Consider the following 25,316-nt stretch of genomic DNA (forward strand, 5'->3'; position numbering starts at 1 on the left):
TTTTTTAACATACGTTAGGAATCACAGGGAACCTGTTTTTAAAGATAATGAGTAGGTATGTATGTGTTCATGGTTTTGTCAGTTAGAGTCACATTGCAGTTGAGAGACTATTCAGCATGAACAAGAGTGAGCGGTTTAGTTTGGTAAAGAAAATTAAGAAGCACTTGATCAAATCTGTCCAAATGTTTGTAAAAAGTAAACAAATAATACTTGGTAAAGAAAATTAAGAACTTGTTCAAATCTTTCCATATGTTTCTAAAAAGTAAATAAATAATACACAAGGCAGTTACAAAAAACGATTTGCTTTCATTTGATTTCCAAGTTGTGAAGAAGTGTGCTTAACATGAGTCCTCACCCTTGACCTGTCCTCTAGGTGGCGCTGCAGGCGGTGGCTACTCTCAGGTCATTCCTATGGAAGAGGTAACGTAGTCCAGGATTCGGCTGAATCAGATCTTTTATTATAGTTTTTCCTTCCTGGAGTTAAAGTCTATGGCAGAGATCTTAGTAGACAAATGACTTGTTTGCTCAGCAGAAGCAATACTTAGAAGAAAAACATCTTAATTTGTAAACTTCTAAACAGCTTACTTCTTTGATATGACAAGGACTTCAAAGCCTGGCTTTCAGTGGAAATAACATTAAGCAAGCAATCAGATGTGGCACGAGAGAGGGAAAAACCACCATGCAGTGAATTCAAAGTAATAACCACAGAAGTGGGAGCAGCGTACAGGAATGAAGCTCCAGTGTACTCCTTGCTTACTGTTGAAAGCACATGAGTGTGTCCTTTCTAATCCAGTGTTGCTGTTGATCCCAGTGGTGTGGCATTTGTGGTTACTGGCCAGGTCTCTTAGGGAAGGTCACAGTTCCTTCTGAGAACAGATAGTCATTTGTTCTCAAGGTCTATTGGGTGTTTGTCCACTAGCTGTGCTGCCATCAGTTTTCCATTGACTTGACCATAGGGATAGGTTTGGTCATGATAGATTGTCTGTTGGAAAGATACAAAGAAGTTTTAAAACTGATGTGGCTTCCACTCTATTGTAGTTTAATCTCCACCTCACTGGTGACATCCATGCCATCACTGCAGCTAATAACCTTGTGGCCGCAGCCATCGATGCCCGTATGTTCCATGAAGAGACCCAAACAGACAAGGTAGGCTGCTCAGACCCCACAGACACTTTCAAAAGATTTGAATTAATATTGGGCCGGTGAGTGCTGATAATGCAGGTAACAAGGCAGTGGGGTTCTTTTCACTTAAAAACTGTCGTCCTCCTTTTCTTTAAGGCTCTTTTTAATCGTTTGGTGCCATCAGTAAATGGTGTGAGAAAGTTCTCCGATATCCAAATCCGGAGGTTGCGGGTAAGCTTTTTCCTTGTTCTTTTTTGTTATTATGTGAAATCAGGTGATTGATAAGGAGATTATAATCTCCTTAGGGTAGCCTATTTTGGACAGGTTCATTTATAGTAATCATAAGGTCATGATATACACAGCGGAGATTGGCGGCAGAGGTTGTTTCTCATTTGTCTGTGAGTTTTTAGTGAAATAAGCAGAGATCTGACAGCCTGCCCTCAGCTAAGAAAAAAGAATGACACTTCCTTTACAGCATGGGTGTAAGAGTCAGGATGCCCGCATGGCAGCTTCTGGAGTTTCAATACCTGCTCATCCCAGCATTGGGAGCTTAGCAAGATTGTTACTTCTGTATTTTATTTGAATCTCTAATGCAAATATATAGTTATTAAACACATACTGTACTGTATGACCCAGAAATTCTACTTCTAGGTATTTACCCAAGAGAAATGCAAACTTTTATATGTATTCATATAAAAACATGGATTTTTTAAGCAGCTCTATTAATAGCCTGCAAAATCTAGAAACAACCCAAATGGCCTTCAGTGAATAAATGGATAAACAAACTGGTCCATCCATACCATGAATGAATGAATGAACTAATACAACAACTTGAATGAATCTCAAGGGCATTATGTTTTGTGAAAGAAGAACCGTCTCCAACGGTTGCATACTGTATGCTTGTATTTATTTATATGACATTCTCAAAAGACAAAGCTATAGTGATGGAGAATAGATCAGTGGGTGCCAGCAGTTATGGGTCAGGGAACAGTGTGACTATAAAGGGGTAGCACAAGAGAATTTTAAAAATATATTCCTATCGCCAACATCACTACCCTCAAAGATCAGCTGCTGGCCGCCAAGCACATCCAGTCCAAGGCCATCGAGGCCCACCATGCCGCCCTCATGAAGAGGTGGAGCCAGCTCCTGGCCAACTCGGCCACCCGGAAGAAGAAGCTGCTAGAGGCGCAGAGTCACTTCCGCAAGGTGGAGGATCTCTTCCTGACCTTTGCCAAAAAGGCTTCAGCCTTCAACAGCTGGTTTGAAAATGCAGAGGAGGACTTAACAGACCCGGTGCGCTGCAACTCCCTGGAAGAGATCAAGGCCTTGAGAGAGGCCCACGACGCCTTCCGCTCCTCGCTGAGCTCAGCCCAGGCCGACTTCAACCAGCTGGCTGAGCTGGACCGCCAGATCAAGAGCTTCCACGTGGCCTCCAACCCCTACACCTGGTTCACCATGGAGGCCCTGGAGGAGACCTGGAGGAACCTACAGCAGATCATCAAGGAAAGGGAGCTGGAGCTGCAGAAGGAGCAGCGGCGGCAGGAGGAGAATGACAAGCTGCGCCAGGAGTTCGCCCAGCATGCCAACTCCTTCCACCAGTGGATCCAGGAGACCAGAACGTATCTCCTCGATGGGTTCTGCATGGTGGAAGAATCCGGGACCTTTTGAATCGCAGCTTGAAGCTACCAAATGCAAACACCAGGAGATTCGAGCCATGAGAAGTCAGCTCAAGAAGATTGAAGACCTGGGGGTGGCCATGGAGGAAGCGCTGACCCTGGACAACAAGTACACGGAGCACAGCACCATGGGCCTGGCCCAGCAGTGGGACCAGCTCGACCAGCTGGGCATGCGCATGCAGCATAACCTGGAGCAGCAGATCCAGCCCAGGAACACTACAGGAGTGACCGAGGAGGCCCTCAAGGAGTTCAGCATGATGTTCAAATGCTTTGACAAGGACAAGTCTGGCCAGCTGAACCACCAGTTCAAATCCTGCCTGCTCTCCCTGGGCTATGACCTGCCCATTGTGGAGTAAGGGGAGCCCGACCCCGAGTTCGAGGCCATCTTGGACACTGTGGATCCTAACAGGGACGGCCACGTCTCCCTGCAAGAGTACATGGCCTTCATAATCAGCCGTGAGACTGAGAATGTCAAGTCTGGCGAGGAGATTGAGAGCGCCTTCCGGGCCCTGAGCTCCGAAGGGAAGCCTTACATGACCAAGGAGGAGCTGTACCAGAACGTGACTCGGTAACAAGCCAACTACTGCGTCTCCCATATGAAGCCCTACGTGGACGGCAAGGGCCGCAAACTCCCCACTGCTTTCAACTACGTCGAGTTCACCTGCTCGCTCTTCGTGAACTGATCCTCCGCTCCTAGGTTAGCCTGGCCCACGCTGCTTGCCCTGCCGTTGCCTTGCTGCATGTCAACTCCTCTCTGTGCTCTTAAGAAAAATACTCCAGACAGTGTTGCTTTCCAGTGTAACCTTAACTTGCTTAGCTTGGGATAAGATTTAGTAGGAAACGGTGCTTCAGTAACCGGCTTTAGGTCCAGTCGCCATTGCCATGTTGCTGCAGGGACCCAATTCCTGTCTCAAGGCTGGCTGCCCCATTCCAACTACAGAAAAATCTGAGCAGCCAGCTAGTTCCCCTCTTGTTCTCCCTCCCCAAATTTTGTTTTCATGTAAAAGACAAATAAATGACCTGACTCCCTTAAAAAACTAAATAAAAATAAAAATATATTCCTGTGTTACTTTTACATATGAAAGAAACATTGTACATCTATAAATATTAGACTGCCTGGCACATGTAACCATTCAGTAAATGGTATGTGCTGCCTTGTTATCAATAGTAGTTATACTCACTTTATTTTTAATTTTTTGCAACTTATATTTTGATGCTGTAAGAATACTACACAAGCTCCCCTGTACCCAGATGCAGTAATTGTTTACATGTTGCCCTACTTGCTTTACAATGCTGTCACATTTATACATATGCATTTTTCTCTGGACATGAGAAAAAGTGACTTTTACACAGTTTGATATTGCTTAGATTCTCTTGTTTTCTGCTGCTGCTGCTACTGCTAAGTCGCTTCAGTCGTATCCAACTCTGTGCAACCCCATAGACGGCAGCCCACCAGGCTCCCCCATCCCTGGGATTCTCCAGACAAGAACACTGGAGTGGGTTGCCATTTCCTTCTCCAATGCATGAAAGTGAAAAGTGAAAGTGAAGTCACTCAGTTGTGTCCGACTCTTCGTGACCCCATGGACTGCAGCCTACCAGGCTCCTCCGTCCATGGGGTTTTCCAGGCAAGAGTACTGGAGTGGGTTGCCATTGCCTTCTCAGAAAGTAGTATGGAGGTTCCTAAAAGACTAAAAGTAGAGCTACCATGTGATCCTACAATCCTACTTCTGGGCAGATACACAGAGAAAACTCTTAATTCAAAATATACGTGCTCCCCAATGTTCACAGCAGCACTATATACAATAGCCAAGACATGAAAGCAACCTAAATGTCCATCGACAGATGAGTGAATAAAAATGTGGTATATACTGATGTTTACAATGGAATATTACTTACCATAAAAAAAGAATGAAATAATGCAATTTGCAGTGACATGGATGGACCCAGAGATTGTCATATTAAGTGAAGTAAATCAGAGAAAGACAAACATCAAGTGATACCACTTACATGTAGAATCTAAAAAAATGATACAAATGAACTTATTTATCACACAGACTCACAGACAGAAAACAGACTTATGGTTACCAAAAGGGCAAGCAGGGAGGAATAAATGAAGAGTTTGAGATCAGCAAATATAAACTACTATATACAAAACAGATAAACAACAAGGATTTACTATATAGCACAGGAAACTATATTCAATATCTTAAGTATCAGTTCAGTTCAGTCGCTCAGTCCTGTCCAACTCTTTGCGACCCCATGAATTGCAGCACGCCAGGCCTCCCTGTCCATCACCAACTCCCGGAGTCTACCCAAACCCATGTCCATCGAGTTGATGATGCCATCCAACCATCTCATCCTCTGTCGTCCTCTTCTCCTCCCGCCCCCAATCCTACCCAGCATTAGGGTCTTTTCCAATGAGTCAACTCTTCGCATGAGGTGGCCAAAGTATTGGAGTTTCAGCTTCAACATCAGTCCTTCCATTGAACACCCAGGATCTCTTTTAGGATGGATTGATTGGATCTCCTTGCAGTCCAAGGGACTCTCAAGAGTCTTCTCCAACATCACAGTTCAAAAGCATCAATTCTTCGGCGCTCAGCTTTCTTCACCGTCCAACTCTCACATCCATAAATGACCACTAGAAAAACCATAGCCTTGACTAGACGGACTTTTGTTGGCAAAGTAATGTCTCTGCTTTTAAATATGCTATCTAGGTTGGCCATAACCTTCCTTCCAAGGAGTAAGCGTCTTTTAATTTCATGGCTGCAATCACCATCAGCAGTGATTTTGGAGCCCAAAAAAATAAAGTTTGATACTGTTTCCACTGTTTCCCTATCTATTTCCCAGGAAGTGATGGGACCAGATGCCATGATCTTAGTTTTCTGAACGTTGAGCTTTAAGCCAACTTTTTCACTCTCCTCTTTCACCTTCATCAAGAGGCTCTTTAGTTCTTCACTTTCTGCCATAAGGGTGGTGTCATCCGCACATCTGAGGTTATTGATATTTCTCCCAGCAATCTTGATTCCAGCTTGTGTTTCTTCCAGCCCAGTGTTTCTCATGATGTACTCTGCATATAAGTTAAATAAGCAGGGTGACAATATACAGCCTTGACGTACTCCTTTTCCTATTTGGAACCAGTCTGTTGTTCCATATCCAGTTCTAACTCTTGTTTCCTGACCTGCATACAGGTTTCTCAAGAGACAGGTGAGACGATCTGGTATTCCCATCTCTTTCAGAATTTTCCACAGTTTATTGTGATCCACGTCAAAGGCTTGGGCATAGTCAATAAAGCAGAAATAGATGTTTTTCTGGAACTCGCTTGCTTTTTCGCTGATCCAGCGGATATTGGCAATTTGATCTCTGGTTCCTCTGCCTTTTCGAAAACCAGCTTGAACATCTGGAAGTTCATGGTTCACGTGTTGCTGAAGCCTGGCTTGGAGAATTTTGAGCATTACTTTACTGGCATGTGAGATGAGTGCAATTGTGCAGTAGTTTGAGCATTCTTTGGCATTGCCTTTCTTTGGGATTAGAACGAAACCTGACCTTTTCCAGTCCTGTGGCCACTGCTCAGTTTTCCAAATTTGCTGGCATATCGAGTGCAGCACTTTCACAGCATCACCTTTGAGGATTTGAAATAGCTCAACTGGAATTCCATCACCTCCACTAGCTTTGTTCATAGTGATGCTTTCTAAGGCCCATTTGACTTCAGATTCCAGGATGTCTGGCTCTAGGTGAGTGATCACACCATCGTGATTATCTGGGTCGTGAAGATCTTTTTTGTACAGTTCTTCTGTGTATTCTTGCCACCTCTTATTAATATCTTCTGCTTCTGTTAGGTCCATACCATTTCTGTCGTTTATCGAGCCTATCTTTGCATGAAATGTTCCTTTGGTATCTCTAATTTTCTTGAAGAGGTCTCTAGTCTTTCCCAATCTGTTGTTTTCCTCTATTTCTTTGCACTGATCACTGAGGAAGGCTTTCTTATCTCTCCTTGCTATTCTTTGGAACTCTGCATTCAGATGGGAATATCTTTCCTTTTCTCCTTTGCTTTTCGCTTCTCTTCTCTTCCCGGCTATCTGTAATGCCTCCTCAGACAGCCATTTTGCTTTTTTGCATTTCTTTTCCATGGGGATTGTCTTGATCCCTGTCTCCTGTACAATGTCACGAACCTCTGTCCATAGTTTATCAGGCACTCTGTCTATCACATCTAGTCCCTTAAATCTATTTGTCACTTCCACTGTATACTCATAAGGGATTTGATCTAGGTCATACCTGAATGGTCTAGTGGTTTTCCCTACTTTCTTCAATTTAAGTCTGAATTTGGCAATAAGCAGTTCATGATCTGAGCCACAGTCTGCTCCCGGTCTTGTTTTTGCTGACTGTATAGAGCTTCTCCATCTTTGGCTGCAAAGAATAGAATCAATCTGATTTCGGTGTTGACCATCTGGTGATGTCCACATGTAGAGTCTTCTCTTGTGTTGTTGGAATAGGGTGTTTGCTATTACCAGTGCGTTCTCGTGGCAAAACTCTATTAGCCTTTGCCCTGCTTCATTCTATACTCCAAGGCCAAATTTGCCTGTTACTCCAGGTGTTTCTTGACTTCCTACTTTTGCATTCCAGTCCCCTATAATGAAAAGGACATCTTTTTTGGGTGTTAGTTCTAGAAGGTCTTGTATGTCTTCATAGAACCATTCAACTTCAGCTTCTTCGGCATTACTGGTCAGGGCATAGACTTGGATTACTGTGATATTGAATGATTTGCCTTGGAAACGAACAGAGATCATTCTATCGTTTTTGAGATTGCATCCAAGTACTGCCTTTTGGACTCTTTTGTTGACCATGATGGCTACTCCATTTCTTCTAAGGGATTCTTGCCCACAGTAGTAGATATAATGGTCATCTGAGTTAAATTCACCCATTCCAGTCCATCTTAGTTCTCTGATTCCTAGAATGTCGATGTTCACTCTTGCCATCTCCTGTTTGACCACTTCCAATTTGCCTTGATTCATGGACCTAACATTCCAGGTTCCTATGCAATATTGCTCTTTACAGCATCGGACTTTGCGTCTATCTTAAGTATAATGAAAAAGAATCTTATAAAAAGTATGTGTGTGAGTGTGTATATATATATATATGTATATATATAAAACTGAAACACACACAAAAAGATCCAAGAAACTGAATCACTTTCCTGTATACCAGAAACTAACACAACACTGTCATCAACTGCAAAAGCAACAGTACCCACAAACTTACCTGGAGGCACAGGTGGTGGAAAGCCAGGGATCTGTGGGAGTGGGATCCCTGGTGGGATTGCTGGGATTCCTATTGGAGGGCAATTCAAATGAGGGGGAAAAGACACCTCTCAAAAAATACTATGCAGGAAGTAAGTCAGCTACTACCTTGTTATGTCAAAGAATTGTGTTCCACAAGTATGGTGGAAAGAGCAGGCAACTGATCTTAACCTTTGTTGGTGGAACTTTCTGTCATGTGTGGGGAGGGACTGGACTCGGTGTTTAAATGATCCTTTAAAAAGCTCTAGGGTTTGAAAACAAGGGACTTGTCCATGGCCACAGAACCCCTCGACAGGTTAGAACTAGAACATTGGTCCCGTTTCCTGGTTCCCAAACTTTCTCTCTTGTACTTCGTTATCTCAGTCTAACCCCCTAGCTCAGTCAAGAGTGGGTTGTCAGGACTTCCTTGGTGGTCCAGTGGCTAAGACTCCATACTTCAATGCAGGGGGCCTGGGTTCGATCCCTGGTCAGGGAACTAGATCCCACATACTGCAACCAAGAGTTTGCATACTGCAACTAAAGATGCCGCAATGAAGATCAAAGATCCCGCGTGCCACAGCTAAAACCCAGTGCAACCAAATAAATAAATAAGAGTGGACTATCAACAGCAGATTCTCAACTTAGTGACTGAGGGTTTTGCTGACCTCTGTAAACAATATCATGTTCCAGGCTTGTGAGGCTGTTTGACAAGCCAGTGAGCACCAACTCTGAAAACACACCTGAGGTTTGAAAACAAAGTCCTGTTGGCACCGGAAGGAAACTATGGGAAGAGTAGGGCTTGATGGGCCACTCAGCTCTACCACAAGTTATGAGAAAAGGAGAGTATGTTTTAAAGGAATTTTCCATTTCAGGATGTGACCATAGTACACATTGTAAAGAAACAAATTTCCAAGTTCCATGAGGAGGAAGAGAAAGCTTTTTTGTGCCTTTTGAAACAGTAAGAAGGCAGTGAACAATAGGGCTACTTCAAAAGCATATACTGTGCTGGAGCGATGTCTTTTCTTTTCCTCTGCATTGAAGGGACTATTTATCCCTTTATATATTTCAAAAAATTGGCACATTATTTAAAAAAAAAACATTAAAAGTGATTTCCATTGATTTTTATTGATTGTTACTTGTTTTGGCCATTTCTGATTTTGCATTTGACTTGGGCTTCTCAGTTGTTTGATTGAAAAAGCTTTGCACTTCTTTTCCTTTCAATATGTTTGCATATGGTGAATTAATATGACCTGTTTTGGTCACTGTGCTTACATAAGGCTTTGGTTTAGGGAAATGCCTCTGGTGTTCAGTAATAGGGACAAATATGTTAATAATGCCTTGGTACATGTGTGAGTGGTATTAATAAAGATTTATCTAAAGGGATCATAATTTGCCCTTCTGAATTTAACATGGTTTATATTTCCTAGAGGGGACCCTATCTGGAGATAGGGATAAAAAAATTTCTTTTTATTTTATTTGCTTCGTTTGTTTTGTCTTATTTCTGTTTTAATTTTTTTCTCTCTTCAGAGACTAGGCATTGAAAAGACTGACCCTGCCACACTGACAGATGAAGAGATAAACAGATTTGCAAGACTGGACATTGATCCAGAAACTATAACTTGGCAAAGAGGTACCAGAGCAGGGCGTACACCCCATTGGTTCGGTTATGCTGCACACCCCATGCCCTCCTAAAAGGTGGTAAAATGGGAGATCCAGAGCTTGGGTGTTCTTGTGTTCATGGTTAAGGGCTGACCTAGATGGCAACTTACTCCTTTTCCTGGCCACCTCTACCAGTCTCTCTCCTTATTAGCTGTAATCAAACCTCCTTTTGTTTGGTCAGTTGGACATTTTGCTGGCTCCTCAGTGTTCATTGGTGTGAGGATGGTTTTATGGAAGTTCATGCATAAACCAGAAGAAACATTTTGCAAGTTTCATTTTATGCAGCAAGTGTCAGTGTCATGAAGTAGAGAAGTAATGTTTAATCACTTCTTGAATCATGTTGCCCTTTATTCTTAGAATTTTTGTCTGGCATAAGTGACTTGATTTTTCTTGTAGCTCTGGAGCTTGCCTACTCATTTTTACCTCATTTTGTTAAACTCTCTTTTAACAAAGTAGGTAGCCTTGAAGGTCTAAACATTTAGCAAGTTGGTGAGTGAGTTGCCTGGTTTCCCTGACATATGTTGCCTTTCTTTACGTCAGCCAGCATGGCCTAGTTTTTTATTTTGTACCAACAGTTCATCCATCTAAACTCGATCACTGCTGAGAAGGGATTTTTATATAGGTGCCCAGAATGCAGCTAACAAGCAATTTATTGACTGATTTTGTGATTGTCATTGGCTCAATTACTGTGCTAGCTAATGGCATTGTTAAGGTAACTCTCTTAACATCTAAAACTACACTGATATTTCTCTTCCTTTGTTTCAGTAGCTTTAACCCTAGGGTATAATATTTTGTGAGGAATAAAGATCCAGTTTGAAAATTTGGTATCTCCTTCACTTTTCCTTTGCTTTATATGTAATTTCATGCTTCCTGAGAAGGTAGAAGCAGACAAGGGAAAAAAACAGATCATACCCATTGGCTGTTTTATACACAGAAATTAGATACAAGGAACTTGACACTATTAAAAAAAAAAAAAGGATAAGCTCCAACAACTCATTACATCCTTCACTGTCAGAATGGGGTTGTGTGTGTGTCTCCAGGTGCTGTACAAGACACTGCTTTTAGTGTTTAAATATGGTATTATGGGAAAAAATTCAGCATGTTATCAAGTACCTTAAAAATGCCTCTCCTCTTTGACCCACCCTGGAAGTGTGAACTGGTTTGCCACTGTTCATTTTGTGTTTTGTTGCTATTTTTGACATGTCGTACAAAAAACAAAATTGGGAATACATTAAAATGTTCACCAAAGTTAGACCTAGGAGGTGAGATTAAGAGTAGTTAGTTGGTTGATCTAAGCCATGTTTTCCAAGGGTATGCAATTGGATTGATGTTGTGTCATCAGAATGGAAACTATTTCATCTACACATACTAAGGAAAGAGCAGGCCTGTCACCCAGCCTGCTTCAAAAGGCCTTGCCCTTGCCCTGTGTTTATGGCCTTTGTGGTTCTCAGGGTTGTGTAAAATCAGTGAGTCATCCCATGAAACAGCACAAACCTTGGCCCTTTGAAGCAGTGACCTGCTCTGTTTTCTGTGGAATTTAGAATATGCTTTGAAACAGATTCCAGATTTCTAGTTATTTAATAATTGTTTGAATTCTCTAGAAAGCATAAACAAAGCCACTCTACAATCCTGTCTTTGATTCCTGCACATTAACAGTATGTGAACATCATTTCTAAAGTTGAACCCATATTCTAGCTTTACCATAAAATTTGAAATCAAATAGTCACTAAGTTAGATTTGTTGCTTTAAAATTCTGTGAGTCCCTTTAACTCTATGGTCCTTTTTCCTTTCTTCTGTGTCTACTGTATCTTTCTTCTGCATCTTCCCTTTCTCCTGTAGTGCTGGATACCAACGATAGATTCCTGAGGAAGATCACAATCGGACTGGCTCCAACGGAGAAGGGGCACTCACGGACGGTAATTGTTCCTTTCAAAGTAGATTAGTTCATGGGGACTGGATCTCTGCTGCTTCTCTCCTCCTCCGTCCTTTCCCAATCGATTGATTCACCCAGGTGTTGTTCCACCTTCTTCCTTTTAAAGTGGGAGCGAGTAGGTGTGTGGCATTGAGCGCTCTTGACAGCTTTTGCAGTAAATCCCATGTGTCACCTGTGTATTTTCCCCTAGCATTTTCTCCTAGAGGTGGGGAGCCCCCAGTGAATATCCTTGGACACAAATTGATTAAAATTGCTTCTTTTTTGTAGCCATCATGCAGTACGTCTCTTTGGTGTGAGAGCTTCCGTGTCAGTCCCTGTATATTAGGGAAACCATAATCACATAAGCACAAGCTGCCTCCAGAGGGATTGTTGGTCCTTCTAGGACTTTTATTCCTAAAAACTGTCTATTCAAAGTCTTGGAATATTTAATTACAAACTTTTTTGCTCTTAGGGGATTATTTATTTTCATATAGTTCTTCGTGTGCTGTTCTTTTATTCTGTCCTTTTACGTTATTTGCTTAAGCCTAGGATGTAAAGGAAATCCACGCTTCTGGGTTTCACACAGTTTTCCCTGTTGTGTCTTTTCCCTGCCGACAGGCCCAGTTTGATATCTCCGTGGCCAGTGAGATCATGGCTGTGCTGGCTCTCACCAGTTCTCTAGAGGACATGAGAGAGAGACTGGGCAAAATGGTGGTGGCGTCCAGCAAGAAAGGGGAGCCCATCAGTACCGAGGATCTGGTGGGTCCCGGGGTGATTCCTCTGTGTCTGTATTCCCAGCCTCTCTCAGCAGCTACCAATAACACAAACTATGGTATAGTGAAGATACTGCAATTAACTAATGAAGTCATGTGATCTTTTTACTTAGTAAATAAATACGAAATTTATAAAAAAAACACTTCCACAGAGAGTGACAGGCAGGATGCTCCAGTAATAGACCACAGTTTTCAGGTGGTTTGAGCATTTATATTCAACCTGTGAATATTTCCAAGAGAGGGTGTCTGACTTCAGTTTCAGAGAGCATCAAGAGTCCCAAGTCTAAGTCCCTTAGAGCTGAGCTTAGAGTCCCACCCCAGCCCCTCCCCACAACAGGCCTCCTTGCACAGAGACCTCTCATCATGAGACTCATTGGCCCCATATCCACACTGATGACCACATTGGAAACAGCTCAACCTGGTCTTCTAACAATCCTGCTTGGCTAGTTGTCCATGTCAGGATTATATCTGAACTGTCTACATGGTAATATGAATGAGATTAAATGAGATAATCTCTAGATTAATTTTTAAAAAGCCTATTTGTGTTGACACACACCAAAATGGTTGGCCTACAATTAGTGGTATGTCAGATGAATTCAGAAAAAGGAGGAAATAACTAATTTTTTGTTTTCAGTTTCTCTGTGTAAGAACAAAAATTGCTTTAAATTTTTATACCAAACCAGAAACCTAGAAACTCATGGAAATTGAAATCTATAGCTTTATCTTATATTGATACCAGTTTGTTCATCCATGGTTGGATGGCTTAAAAGAAGGTCCTGATATGTAAGAGTTGATGTTGAACTCCTGGGTAAATTTTCAGTTTAAGGTACAGGACATGTGTGTGTGCTAAGTTGCTTCAGTCATGTCCGACTCTTTGCAACCCTATGGGCTGTAGCCCATCAGACTCCTCTGTCCGTGGGATTCTCCAGGCAAGAGTACTGGAATGGGTTACCATGCCCTTCTCCAGGGTATCTTCCCAACCCAGGGATCAAACCAGTGTCTCCTGCAGCTCCAGCATTGCAGGTAGATTTTTTTTTTGACTGCTGAGCCACAGGAGAAGCCCCAAGGTACAAGACACACGTGTTAAATTTGGTTTACAGCCATTTCTGTCCAGACACCAGAGTTACCTATACTTCAGTATCCTAGGAACTAGCGTTTTCGTGCTGTCTAAAATGGATTCCCCACATGGATCAGTAACCAGAGCTTCACTGAGATGCTTGTTTCCAGGATTACGTATTTTTCCAGAATTTACATATGAATGTCATTTTCATTCTCTATTCTCCTTTAAGGTAATCAGTAGCTTATAAGTGCATGAATGGCTGGTCTAGTTTAGGTAAAAATAATCATTAGTCTAAGATGGCCAAAAATGGAAGACCTAAGAATGTTGAATTTTGGCTTCAAAAAGTAGGGTTTTTGCTGGTGGGAATGAACTGTTCTTGCCTTTGTTTTGTAGGGAGTGAGTGGAGCATTGACGGTCCTTATGAAGGATGCCATCAAGCCCAATCTCATGCAGACATTAGAGGTGAGCAGAGTGACTCCCGCCATCCTGGACTGGTTGGAAAGCAGTGTCCCTAGGGAGACACTTCTTTTCCTGATCATCTGTTTATTCCCATTCTTCTCATAGTTATGACTGAGACTTCACTGAAATATAGAAGAGGTGGCTTCATACTTGCCCTTTTTCTTTTGGATGCCAACTAATTTTGGTTCCCCTTGACTGAATGGTCCCTTTTGAAGCAGCTTCGCTCACGACGTCTTGATTTCCACAGGGCACTCCAGTATTTGTTCACGCTGGGCCGTTTGCCAACATCGCACACGGGAATTCCTCCATCATCGCAGACAGGGTTGCGCTCAAGCTTGTCGGTCCTGAAGGGTTTGTAGGCAAGTACTTTTGCAAAAGCAGTGGTAGACCGTTTTTCTTTCAGCATCAAGGGAGTTGGGGTAGCATTTTTACAGTTGCTTTTCTCCTTACAGTGACTGAAGCAGGATTTGGAGCAGACATTGGAATGGAAAAGTTCTTTAACATCAAATGCCGGTATTCTGGTCTCCGCCCACACGTGGTGGTGCTTGTCGCCACTGTCAGGGCTCTGAAAATGCACGGAGGTGGCCCCACGGTGAGAATCAGGGATTGGAAGGGTCTGATCCTCACACATGTTCTAAAGGCTAAAGGGAAGCTGATGACTCCTGCCTGTTTCTTCATTAAGCTGCTCTTACCCTTATGATTATCAGGGTACCAAGAGCGGGGCACATCCAGATGGCTCCTGTACTGGCCCTCTCATCACTCACAGGTAGTCCCAGCTCTTGGGGAGGGCCAAGGTTGGCCTCATGGCCTACCTTTCTGAGGAAAACAGCTGATAGTATCCAAACCCCTCCGAGGACATGTACTTGGCTATATTTACCGAAAAACTCCTGTATGTTCAGACTGTTATTTTTAAATCTGAGTCCCATTCCCTCTAATGGTGCCGCTGGCAGCCAGCCAGCCAGCCAAACCATTTAGCTGAGATAGAGGTCAGCGTGCCAGGCAGGACTGATAACAGACTGGGCTGGGGAGAGGAGGAGGAGAAGGGCAGGTATGCTGGGACTGCCTCCAGTGATGGGGAAAACAGGTGAGCATGGTTTTCCTTCAGCTCTATCCTGAAACTTTGTATTTTCCTCAGTTCACACTGTTTAAAAATTGTACTTTTTGCTCTATTATCGGGCTTCCCAGGTGGCTCAGACGGTAAAGAATCAACCTGCAATACAGGAGACCCAGTTTGATCCCTGCACTGGGGAGAACCCCTGGAGAAGGGAATGGCAGCCCACTCCAGTATTCTTGCCTGGAGAATCCCATGGACAGAGGAGCCTGGTGGGCTACAGTCTGTGGGGCTGCAAAGAGTCAGACACGACTGAATGACTAACAGCATCACTATCGTAACCTTTTCTTCAGCATGTACATGTGAAGATATGGTTCTCTTTTTCAGGAATTAGTTGATGAGATATTAAATTCCTATCCTCTGGGAGCTGGTCTTATAGCTTGAGCAGTAAGACCTTCCTCATCTGCAGAAGAAAATCACTGTTTCTTAGTATAGTGATCAGGGCTTTTCCTGATAGAGCAGGTCTCAAGAATGTTGGCCTCAGACCTTCCTGACACACTTAAAATTATTGAAGGCCTGTAAGAGCTTTTGTTCAGGTGAGTTGTGTCTATGATATTTACCATATTAGGAATTAAATTTTAGCATAAATATTAGCATAATTAAATGCTAAATAAATACCTTTGTTTTTTCAGTGAAAAGTGACTATATTTTCCAAAACAACATTTGGGCATCGTACGTTTTTCAGATCTCTTCGGTATCTGGCTTAATCAATGTCTGCCGGATTCTCATCTTTAGCATTTGATCTGTTGTGATGTCACATGTCACATAATCTGTGGGCAAATCCATTGTGGACTTCCTGAGGGAATGAGAGTGAAAAGAGCCGTAATATCTTGGGGTTGTGGAAGCAGTCCTGACCTCTTGGACCCTGGGAAAGGTTTAGGTCCCCCCAAGGGGAGAACCACCGCCGTCACAGCCCAGCACACCTCTCCGGTTCTCTTGTCCTGTGGCCCTCCTAACCCAGGATGCCCCTTTCTGCGGGGCTGTGGAATGGGCTCCCTTTCTCTTCCTCATCATAGCCAGCGTTTCTCCTCTTCCATCCCCTCACTCATCCTCTCGCCATGGCGCCTCCCTTCCTCCTGGTCTCATGGTCTGAGGAATCATGTGGGCGTGTCACCTGGCAGCACTGAGAGAAGAGCTTTGCACACAGCTCTGTTGGGAGCCTGGCCCGCTGCTCCTGTGCCTCCTGGAGCCATGTGAGGCCCGGAGCGTGGGCTCAGGTCCCAGCTTCCTGCCCCACCTCTCCGAGGCCCCTTTTGGAGTTGGAGCACCATGGTGTCTCTGAGAAAGGGAGCAGAGCACTCGGGAGGTTTCTTAGTCCATTGCCCAGTGGGGTCCCTGGAATCAGTGCCTTCACCCTCACACACTTCCCTGTGAATACAGTAGGTCCCACCAGGTCCCTCTAACCGTAGAGAGAGAAAATCCTTGTGTGTTGTTTTCCTCTTGTTTGTGCTGCTCACGTGCCCCAGTTCAGCTCCCATGCACCCAGTTGAGCTCCACGAGGTGTGGGCTGGCTTGGTGGACCAGCTCATGAATACATTGCCGGGCGCACCTCAGACTCCACAGCGGACGTCTCAAGGTGGCTCTTGCAGTGCTGACAGCTGCCTTTTTCCCTGTACTCAGCTCTGCTTCCACCCCCGCTGCTGTGTGCTTCACTCACAGGGGAACACATCCCTTCCCCCGCCTGCCTTCATAGATTCGTCCCATCTCCTCTCTTTAATTCAGTTCATGAAGGTCTCCCACCCTGCTCAAAGCGGTGACTTTTGTTCTGTGCCATAGTTTTGGTCATTTGCTCTAAATCCTTAAGGCAGGAAACAGCTTTCTACTGCTGTATATCCTCCACCCCGACCCCCAGCCCCCAGCCCCCTGCCCCAAGGCGGCAGCTTCTGGCTTTGAACAGATGGCAAAGCACCATTAGAAGCTAAAATCCTATTGTAAGTAAAAATGCCTCTGACTTTGTTTCTTTATCTTCCAGGTTACTGCTGGAATTCCACTTCCCAAGGCCTACATAGAGGAGGTAACTTCAGTCACTTATTGCTTGCCCTAGGATGCACCACATTCCAAATCAGCATTTCTCAGCCTGGCATATGTGGAAGTGAGTGGGCTGTCATATAACCCAGGGCTGTTCCTGGGAGCAAGGGGCCCATAGTGTGCTGAACAACTGTACTAAATGAAACAGGGAAGAAATGCTTCATAGAACAGTTGCCCACATAGGATATCAGTAAAACCACTCCCCTAGCCCAGTGGTTGATTCTCAACCAGAAGCAGTTCCCCCCATCCTAGGATATTTGGGAATGTCTAGAGACATTTATTTTTGATTGTTACAACTGGAGCTGGGGAGTGCTACTGGCATTCAGAGCACTGAATAGAGGGCAGGGATGCTGCTAAAGAGGGATGCTACCATTCATAGGATACCCCCCACTACAAAGAAATAAGAAACCATGCACTAATCTAATGGAGGTTTCCTTGTCTTCCCTGCATTGGCTGGTTGATTTGCAAATGCCATTCAAATCAGAGGCAAGTAGGGGGATTTTCTGAAATGCTTTTTTCTCTGCAGATTTAAATTCATAGTCAAGGGCCAAGATAAGGTCAGCACCCTGGTTATTTTTCTAGGCAAGATTTTCATAAACTGATATGGTTTATAGCAGTAAGCAGGAGCTCAAAGAATTGTGAGCGTAAAGCTTCTCATGTGTGTATCATTACCATCGAGAAGCATCTCTGGCTCCAGTTTGAGGTGGTCTTGAGAGAGGTGAGGGCACCATGTGAGACAGTAAGGTCAGCGGCTATCACCGTTGTTGACTCAAGTTCTCTGCCTTTTTGGGAGGCTTTTAAATTGTCAGGCAGTACAGGGTCACTTTTCAGCCCCCAAATGAAGTAATTCAAAAGCAGCTAGCAAAGCATTGCTGGTGCCTTCAGCCTGCCTGTCTTCTGAGTTATGATTTGCCTTTTATGGTCATTTGTGTGATTCACGCGTAGGAGGGGAATTCACAGTTCTGGCCCCCCTGCCACCCCTCAGCCTTTCCTGTGTCTAATTAGAGTGACTGCCCCTCACTGGCCCAGCTGGTGTCTTCATTTAAGAAATTCGCCTTATTTAAAACTGTTCTCAATCAGTCTTACATATTAATTGGTTTTCATGTGACTAGAGGTGAGGAATTAGCTGTGCTCTTTGGAATGTCAACTAAATTCTAATCTCAGTTTTCAGTCATTGAAGGGGGAAAAAAACCACAAATCATGTTTGTAATAATCTCAGTTGTTTTGTGCTTTATCTTACCCTTTTTCCCATGGTTTTATGGAATCCATAAACCAAGCACTACTACTGCTGGGTTTTACCCATGATCTTGGGTACATATTTGTATGTGAGACCATGATGTTTTCATTGTTAAAATACTTAATGTATTTTAAGCTAATATAATAACATACACTTTGTAAAAAAAAAATAAGATTATAATATATATGCTATATGAGTCCCCTGTTTAGTGTATATCTCTCAACACTTAAAATTTCATGCATATGCACATGTATTTTTGTATTTCTCCAAAAATAGCATTAATTAAGCTCTTCATAGTCTCACAGTTTTAGTACATCTTTGAGAGGTTCTGTGCTAATATGGATTATCTCACTTTTCATGACATGTGCATGGTACATATTTATTGAGTGTGTATATCATAATTCACTGACTCAGTCCCCTGTTGGAGGAGGTTTGTGTTGTTTGCAGTCTTCCCATGCTGCAAACAGTGCTCCAGGAAGCATATTTTAAAATGTTTCCTTAGTTACTTTCCTTTCAGTTTCATAGTATTTGGTTCTTAAAGGTGGTATTTATCTTATTTCTGATACAAGGTTTATGGTTGAGTTCATTTAAACCTTTTGAAGCACTACTGATGACTCCACATTTTCTGACAAATGCCATGCACAGGGCTTCCGTGGTGGCTCAGATGGTAAAGAATCTGCCTGCAATGTGGGAGACCCGGGTTCGATCCCTGGGTTCGGAAGATCCCCTGGAGGAGAAAATGGCAACCCACTCCAGTATTCTTGCCTAAGAAATCCCTTGGACAGAGGAGCCTGGGGGGCTGTAGTCCATGGAGTCGCAAAAAGTGGGACACAGCTGAGTGACTGACACTTTGACTTTTTTGTGCACTGTGTTCTAGGGCCTGTCTTCTGATGGCAGCGTCTGTGCCATGCTGAACAGTCAGTTTGTACCATTGTGCCGTAGAAGTACATACAATCTATTACAAAACAGAGGTTTTAAATATAATTTATTTAAGGGCATCTGAGTCCCTTCAAACAGCAAATAAACTCTTAAGGTATGGCGTGGTGAGAGCAGACACACAGGCAAATCTCAGCTTTCAGGGCAGCCAAGCTGTGAGCACAGCTCGCTCCAGGGTCGCAGGTCACTCGGCACAGCCTGGGGAACACATCACCGCCTCTGCGCTCTGTCTGCTCGTCGTAACAGCAAGTGGCTGCTGGCTCAAGGAGACAGTTTCTCTTTTAAGAAGAACCTGCAGCTGTTTTAAGTTCTGCCCTCTAACTTTCCAGACCTTTCCCTGTTGTTTCTGCAGGACCTGGAGCTGGTTGAAAAAGGCTTCAGTAACTTGAAGAAACAAATTGAAAATGCCAGGATGTTCGGCGTTCCGGTGGTAGTGGCTGTGAACGCCTTCAAGTAAGTATGGGGTGTAAGAGTTGAGGTGGGATTTGAAAAGAGTTGAGGGAGACTGGGGGAAATGGCCACCAGACATCTCCTGGAGCGGATGTGCAGCACAGCTCTTAGCTTTGTTCTTTTCTTCAGTTGCTGCTGTCAGTTATCAAGCGTTTGCTTTGGGAGCCGTTGACGAGAGCCTGCCATATGACAGGCACTGCATATGTCACAGGGGACTAGTCACCCTCCCTGCTGAGGGTGTGGAGTCAGATTTGGCTCATGTGGGTGCCCATCCTCATCAGGTGAAGTCACAGGCCAGAAGTTAAATGTTCTTTCTGGTCTCTAAAGGCCTTTTGTGCTAAGATAAGGTCATGGGCCTACAGTTCCATTATTTCTCCAGGTCTGGTGGGATAGTGTCTTGACAGTTTATTAAGCATGTTGACCTGGAAGTGTTCCTGTAAGAGAGCTTGCATGGGTTGTTTAGTTATTCCGACGCTGGTTTTGATCTTGTTCTGATGATCTAGCTGCAGCAAAATAGGAAACAAAAGTTTTGAGAAGCTAGTATTTATTGATTCCTTATGATGTGCCTAGAATGTTCTAAGTACCCTGCATGTGTTTGCCATCTAAGCCTCACGACATCCCAATGAAATGCAGTGATTATGCCCATTCTACCCACGTGGGCATCCAGACACTGCAAGTCACCCAGCTGGTAAAAAAAAGTCAGGGTTCAAACCCAAGCAGTGTTACTCAGTTAGTGTCCGTTTATCAGTGGGTAATGCACATGGATTTTTATGGCAAAAACATGACAAAATTCTGTCCTCTCCCACCATCATCAGTGCTTTAACATGAACTTCTGTCTTTATAGAACAGATACAGAGGCCGAGCTGGACCTCGTCAGCCGCCTGGCCAAAGAACATGGCGCTTTTGATGCTGTGAAGTGCACTCACTGGGCAGAAGGAGGCAAGGGCGCCCTGGCGCTGGCCAGGGCCGTCCAGAGGGCAGCTGCGGCTCCCAGCAGCTTCCAGCTCCTCTACAACCTCAAGGTGGGTTAACTGCTGTATGCAAAAAAAAAACCCAAAAAAGCACAGTGAGGTTTCTGTTTAGAGCCCGTGTTTAGCAGCTTCAACCTGTGGGTTTCAGTCTCATGGAGGTGAGTTACACGACCACAGCCTGGACTCCCAACTCCAGACAGCTTTCTTAACAACATACATTGCTGCTTTCTGACCAAGGTGGGCATCCAGACAAGAACACCCCAGGAGGTTGGCTCACGTCCAGACTTTTGAAAAGGCGCACAGTACAGCCCCTTTTCTGGCAGGAGAAAGGCTTACATAGAGAAGCACAGCCTTTAAACCAGGGCACCAGCCATGTTACTGCAAACTGGCACTGGGCTACATCAAGCTCAGAAGTGTCATCTGACCGCTCCCCAGTATAGGGGAAAGCAATGTGGTTCTGCACACACTTCCTGGTGCGGGGCTGCCTCGGATTCAGAGAAGCACTCAGGCGCGAAACCAGAGCACCTTGGCAGGCTTCAGCGTCCTTTCTGTCACTGAGTAAATTATGATACATCTGGCGTAGGCAGAAGCACCTGCTTATTCTGGGGTACAATAAAGTTAGTTCACAAAATGGTTGTTCTTATTATAGGGTTGTACTTTGCTGTCAGTTCTCTGTCCGTGTACTTCAGAAGGCGATTGGACATTAAGCTGTCTGCCCATAGCAACAACTGCCAACTTCGTTAGGAACATGGCATGGACGTTGCAGCTGGTTCTGCTTGTGTTATCTAGGCTGCTTTTTGGCCTGGTTTTTAGAAGATAATGATAGACTTTCAAAAATAGCCATAAAAAGGTAGAAGGAAGCAAACCCTATTACTCATGAATTTTAACAGTCTTGTTTTCTTTGCCCCTCGCAGATCTAATCTGCTTATATCTTAATTACAGTTACTTAACGTTCTATTGACATGGACATTTTCCTGTTGAGCTTTAGTTTTATAGACTGGTTTGAAAACCTGTTCAACCAACTGTCTTTTGGGGAAATGCCCAAAAGAAATTTGCACACAAATACAGAGCATTTATAGACACACTCTCTAAGCCCGCATCCACAGTGCGTGAGTGGGGAACCCCAGTCCTTGGAGGTGAGAAGGAGGCCTGGAAGAGGTGGGATAATGAGGACTTTATAACCCATTTCTACTTGGAACTTTTATCTGACAGACGGGAAGCTGTCGTATTTTGTCTTATTCAGCGTCTGTTGGTCTTAAATCACTCCTCAACGAAAGTACTTTTGCTTCAGAAGTTCTGAATGTGCCTTGGCATTTATAGAGCTCCAGTTATAAGAGGCATATGAAAGTAATCTCTATTGGATCTTTATAAAGCCGCAGTTGAATAGCTTCACTTTATTCATGTCTATTATACAAAGCCGCCTCGTAAATGATCACAGTTTAGTTCACAAAGGAAATACTTGTTTTCATAGGTAATTATTCTTTTCAGAAAGCAAAACTCGCCCAGTGTTAGCCTTCGTTGCTAGGGGGCATGGAGTCACATACCGCCTAATTTAAGTGATTTGCTCACCCAGGTTACCTGTGAGAGTAGGTGTCTTTCCCATTTCCTTCAGGCAGTTTCTCCTTGTGCTGTTTGCTCTTGAATTTGAGTGCCTTGAGCTGGGCTGCAAGAGTATTTCAGAGGCCAGCCGCCACTTCTGAAGGTTTTGCCCTGGAGGAAGCAGCCCTGGGCTTCCTCATTAGACCTGGAGGTCACTGGTTGGACCGCTGGCCTCTGTCTGCTACACAAATGCCATGAAAAACATCCTTTCCCACTATCCTTGTTGTATGTTGATCGTATAAGTCATTAGATTGTTGTTTAAATATGTGGATGATTTTGTTTTTATAACTGTTTCTAAAGTAACAGCAGTTGACAGTCATTTGTGTTAAAGGTAGCATCTGTACACACTGGGGGTTCTGTGAATGGGTATCAGTTGTCTTATTTCATAAACAGTATCCCAAGTCTGCTTTGATGGGAGACTGATTGTCACTATTAGAGCATTATTTTTATTTATTAAGAAATAGTTACTCTTCAGTAGCCAGCAGTATTGTTGATGATATACCTAGTAAAATCTTACACATGCGCGCGTGCGCGCGCACACACACACACACACACACACACACACACACAGTAACTTGACACCTGTGGGACATTTTCCGCTTATAAAATCTGGGACCTTGTAGTAAAAAAACATTTCTAATTCAGTAAACCTCAAACTGTTTGCCCATCTTTGTATATGTATAAACATCTATGGCCGTTTTGGGGACTCTGACCTGGAATACTGCTCTAAGTAAGGGTTCATGTCCTCATGGGTGTCTAGTCATGGTCTCCCCTCTCTCTCTGTTAGCTCCCAATTGAGGACAAAATCAGGATTATTGCGCAGAAGATCTATGGAGCTGACGACATTGAATTGCTCCCCGAAGCCCAGCACAAAGCGGAAGTCTACACAAAGCAGGTAGGTGTGTCGTTGGTGTATTCTTTCAGCTCTTTATACATCAAGTCTTGGAGGCAGAATGCCCACATTCTCCCAGCCCCGCCAGGCACTGCTGTCCTTCTCTGGGCGGCAGCCACCTCCCCTGTTAAATACTGAGCATGGATTAGGTGGTCCAGTCCCAAGTTCTTTATCTTCCCGGAGTTGGTATGTGAGTGTGGAAAAGTCATGAGGAAATATGAAATGTCTTACTAAAGCGCTGAGAGCCTGCCTTGAGTCATATCTTCACGTCTGCTCCAGACTATCATTGTAATCAGTTATATAAATGAAAGTGAAATATTCACTTGTGGGATATGATTGTGAGGGCTCCATTCCTTCGCCCAACAAGGATTTTCTTTTTTTTTAATTTATAGTGACTAAGCTGGAGGAGAGCAGTGATGTAGACATGAACATAAAGGGAGTTGGGTGTTTCAAGTAAATTGCAGAAGCACAGTGCCCAGATGTTCTTCGTTGCATCACCAGCCTTTCACTTCTCCCACTTCTGTTCCTGTCTTTCCCCAGGGCTTTGGGAATCTGCCCATCTGCATGGCCAAGACACACTTGTCCTTGTCTCACAACCCAGAGCTAAAAGGCGTGCCCACTGGCTTCGTCCTGCCCATTCGCGACATCCGCGTCAGCGTCGGGGCTGGCTTTCTGTACCCTCTGGTGGGAACGGTGAGTGAGTGCTGCAACCAGAGAGGACCGCTTGTTCATCAGTGCTTCTTAAATCAATTACTGAAGACATCACACAAATGCCTAATTAGCAGAGTTCATTGCTAAGGAGAAAGCTGGAGTCGGACCCATTACGATAAATTGTCTTGCTGTGGACCATCTTGGTCTCAGTTCAAGGATGATGCCATGACTGCTTGTACTGAATAATAATTGTTTCCCGGTGGCAGTGTGACCTTGTCTGAATCCCGAATGGGCCTAATTCATAGGCTATGTATGGTACTGTTATATATAATCACGGCTGACTTTTATTGGGCACCTTTTACAGACTAACTTATTCCTCCCAATAGCCTGTTTGAGGCTCTGCACCTCTTGGATCTTATCAACAGGCCTGGAGCTTATGCCTGAAATTCAGGGAATTAACCATTCTTAAGTAAAGAATTTGCCCCTTAAAGTGTAAATGAAGCCTATAGATAATAAAGATAAGGTGGTTTATTTATGCTTTTTTTCTTTTTTTTAATTAATTAGTTTTTTTATTGAAGGATAAATTGCTTTACAGAATTTTGTTGTTTTCTGTCAAACCTCAACATGAATCAGCCGTAGGTATACATATATCCCCTCCCTTTTGAACCTCCCTCCCATCTTCCTCCCTATCCCACCCCTCTAGGTTGATACAGAGCCCCTGTTTGAGCTTCCTGAGCCATATATCAAATTCCCATTGGCTATCTATTTTAAGTATGGTAATGTAAGTTTCCATGTTACTCTTTCCATACATCTCACCCTCTCCTCCCCTTGCCCCAGGTCCACAAGTCTGTTCTCTATGTCTGTTTCTCCATTGCTGCCCTGTAAATAAATTGTTTAGTACCGGTTTTCTAGATTCCGTATATGTGCGTTAGAATATATTATTTATCTTTCTCTTTCTGACTTACTTCACTCTGTATAATAGGTTCTAGGTTCATCCACCTCATTAGAACTGGCTCGCATTCCTTTTTATAGCTGATTATTTACGCTTTGAGATGAATTAATTTTCAGATCCTTCCTTGTCTTACAGGTTTATATATGTTTTAGGAGGAAAATTGCTAATTGGGAAGTAGAGGAAAGCTTACGGGCATAATTTGGACTGACTCTGTTAGTTTGGACTCTGTCCCAGAGTCTGCATTGATCCTGTGCCCAGGTTTCCCCCACAGATCTGCCCAGTACCTATTTGGTTGGCCAGAAAATTCATTCGAGATGCTACAGAAAAACCCAAATGAACTTTTTGGCCAACCAGTTTATCTGCAGCTTTTTCTTACCTGCAATAACAGGATTGAAATAGTGAACTAAGCTGGTACACAAGTAAAAGAAATCAATACATCTCTTTTTGGAGCTTCTTTCAGTTTGGTAAGAAGGTGGTAGGAGGCAGTATTATAGTCGAAAGTACAGAATGTTAAAGCCAAATCTACTTTGAGCTCTGCTGGTTTTGGCCTCAGGA

At 43.7% G+C, this 25,316-nt stretch overlaps 2 protein-coding genes and 1 pseudogene across 5 annotated transcripts in view; 2 read left to right on the forward strand and 1 right to left on the reverse strand.

The window, feature by feature from the left end:
• Positions 1-25,316, forward strand: part of MTHFD1 (methylenetetrahydrofolate dehydrogenase, cyclohydrolase and formyltetrahydrofolate synthetase 1) — a 72,064-nt gene that overhangs the window by 42,573 nt on the left and 4,175 nt on the right. For 2 of the 4 annotated variants that reach the window (XM_081509870.1, XM_081509869.1), the window contains 14 exons: positions 374-420; positions 1,039-1,146; positions 1,279-1,353; positions 9,599-9,701; positions 11,570-11,646; positions 12,261-12,401; positions 13,869-13,937; positions 14,182-14,293; positions 14,387-14,526; positions 17,018-17,059; positions 19,599-19,699; positions 20,541-20,718; positions 23,054-23,161; positions 23,699-23,851. In XM_081509870.1, the coding sequence (XP_081365996.1) occupies positions 374-420; positions 1,039-1,146; positions 1,279-1,353; positions 9,599-9,701; positions 11,570-11,646; positions 12,261-12,401; positions 13,869-13,937; positions 14,182-14,293; positions 14,387-14,526; positions 17,018-17,059; positions 19,599-19,699; positions 20,541-20,718; positions 23,054-23,161; positions 23,699-23,851 (1,454 nt within the window). Of the gene's footprint in view, positions 1-373; positions 421-1,038; positions 1,147-1,278; positions 1,354-9,598; positions 9,702-11,569; positions 11,647-12,260; positions 12,402-13,868; positions 13,938-14,181; positions 14,298-14,386; positions 14,527-17,017; positions 17,060-19,598; positions 19,725-20,511; positions 20,719-23,053; positions 23,162-23,698; positions 23,852-25,316 lie in introns of all 4 variants that reach the window. The other 2 variants (XR_014059411.1, XM_081509871.1) reach the window with 2 other exon arrangements.
• On the forward strand, positions 2,155-3,540 carry LOC145512452 (spectrin alpha chain, non-erythrocytic 1 pseudogene; annotated as a pseudogene).
• ZBTB25 (zinc finger and BTB domain containing 25) overlaps positions 19,279-25,316 on the reverse strand; it is a 52,113-nt gene continuing 46,075 nt past the window's right edge. Inside the window, exon 6 of the mRNA XM_081509912.1 lies at positions 19,279-20,199. Within this exon, the coding sequence (XP_081366038.1) occupies positions 20,196-20,199 (4 nt within the window). The 3' untranslated portion in view covers positions 19,279-20,195. The remainder of the gene's footprint in view (positions 20,200-25,316) is intronic.

The sequence above is a fragment of the Giraffa tippelskirchi genome, chromosome 7, assembly GCF_054371585.1.
Source record: "Giraffa tippelskirchi isolate mGirTip1 chromosome 7, T2T-mGirTip1v1.2.pri, whole genome shotgun sequence".
Taxonomy (NCBI): domain Eukaryota; kingdom Metazoa; phylum Chordata; class Mammalia; order Artiodactyla; family Giraffidae; genus Giraffa; species Giraffa tippelskirchi.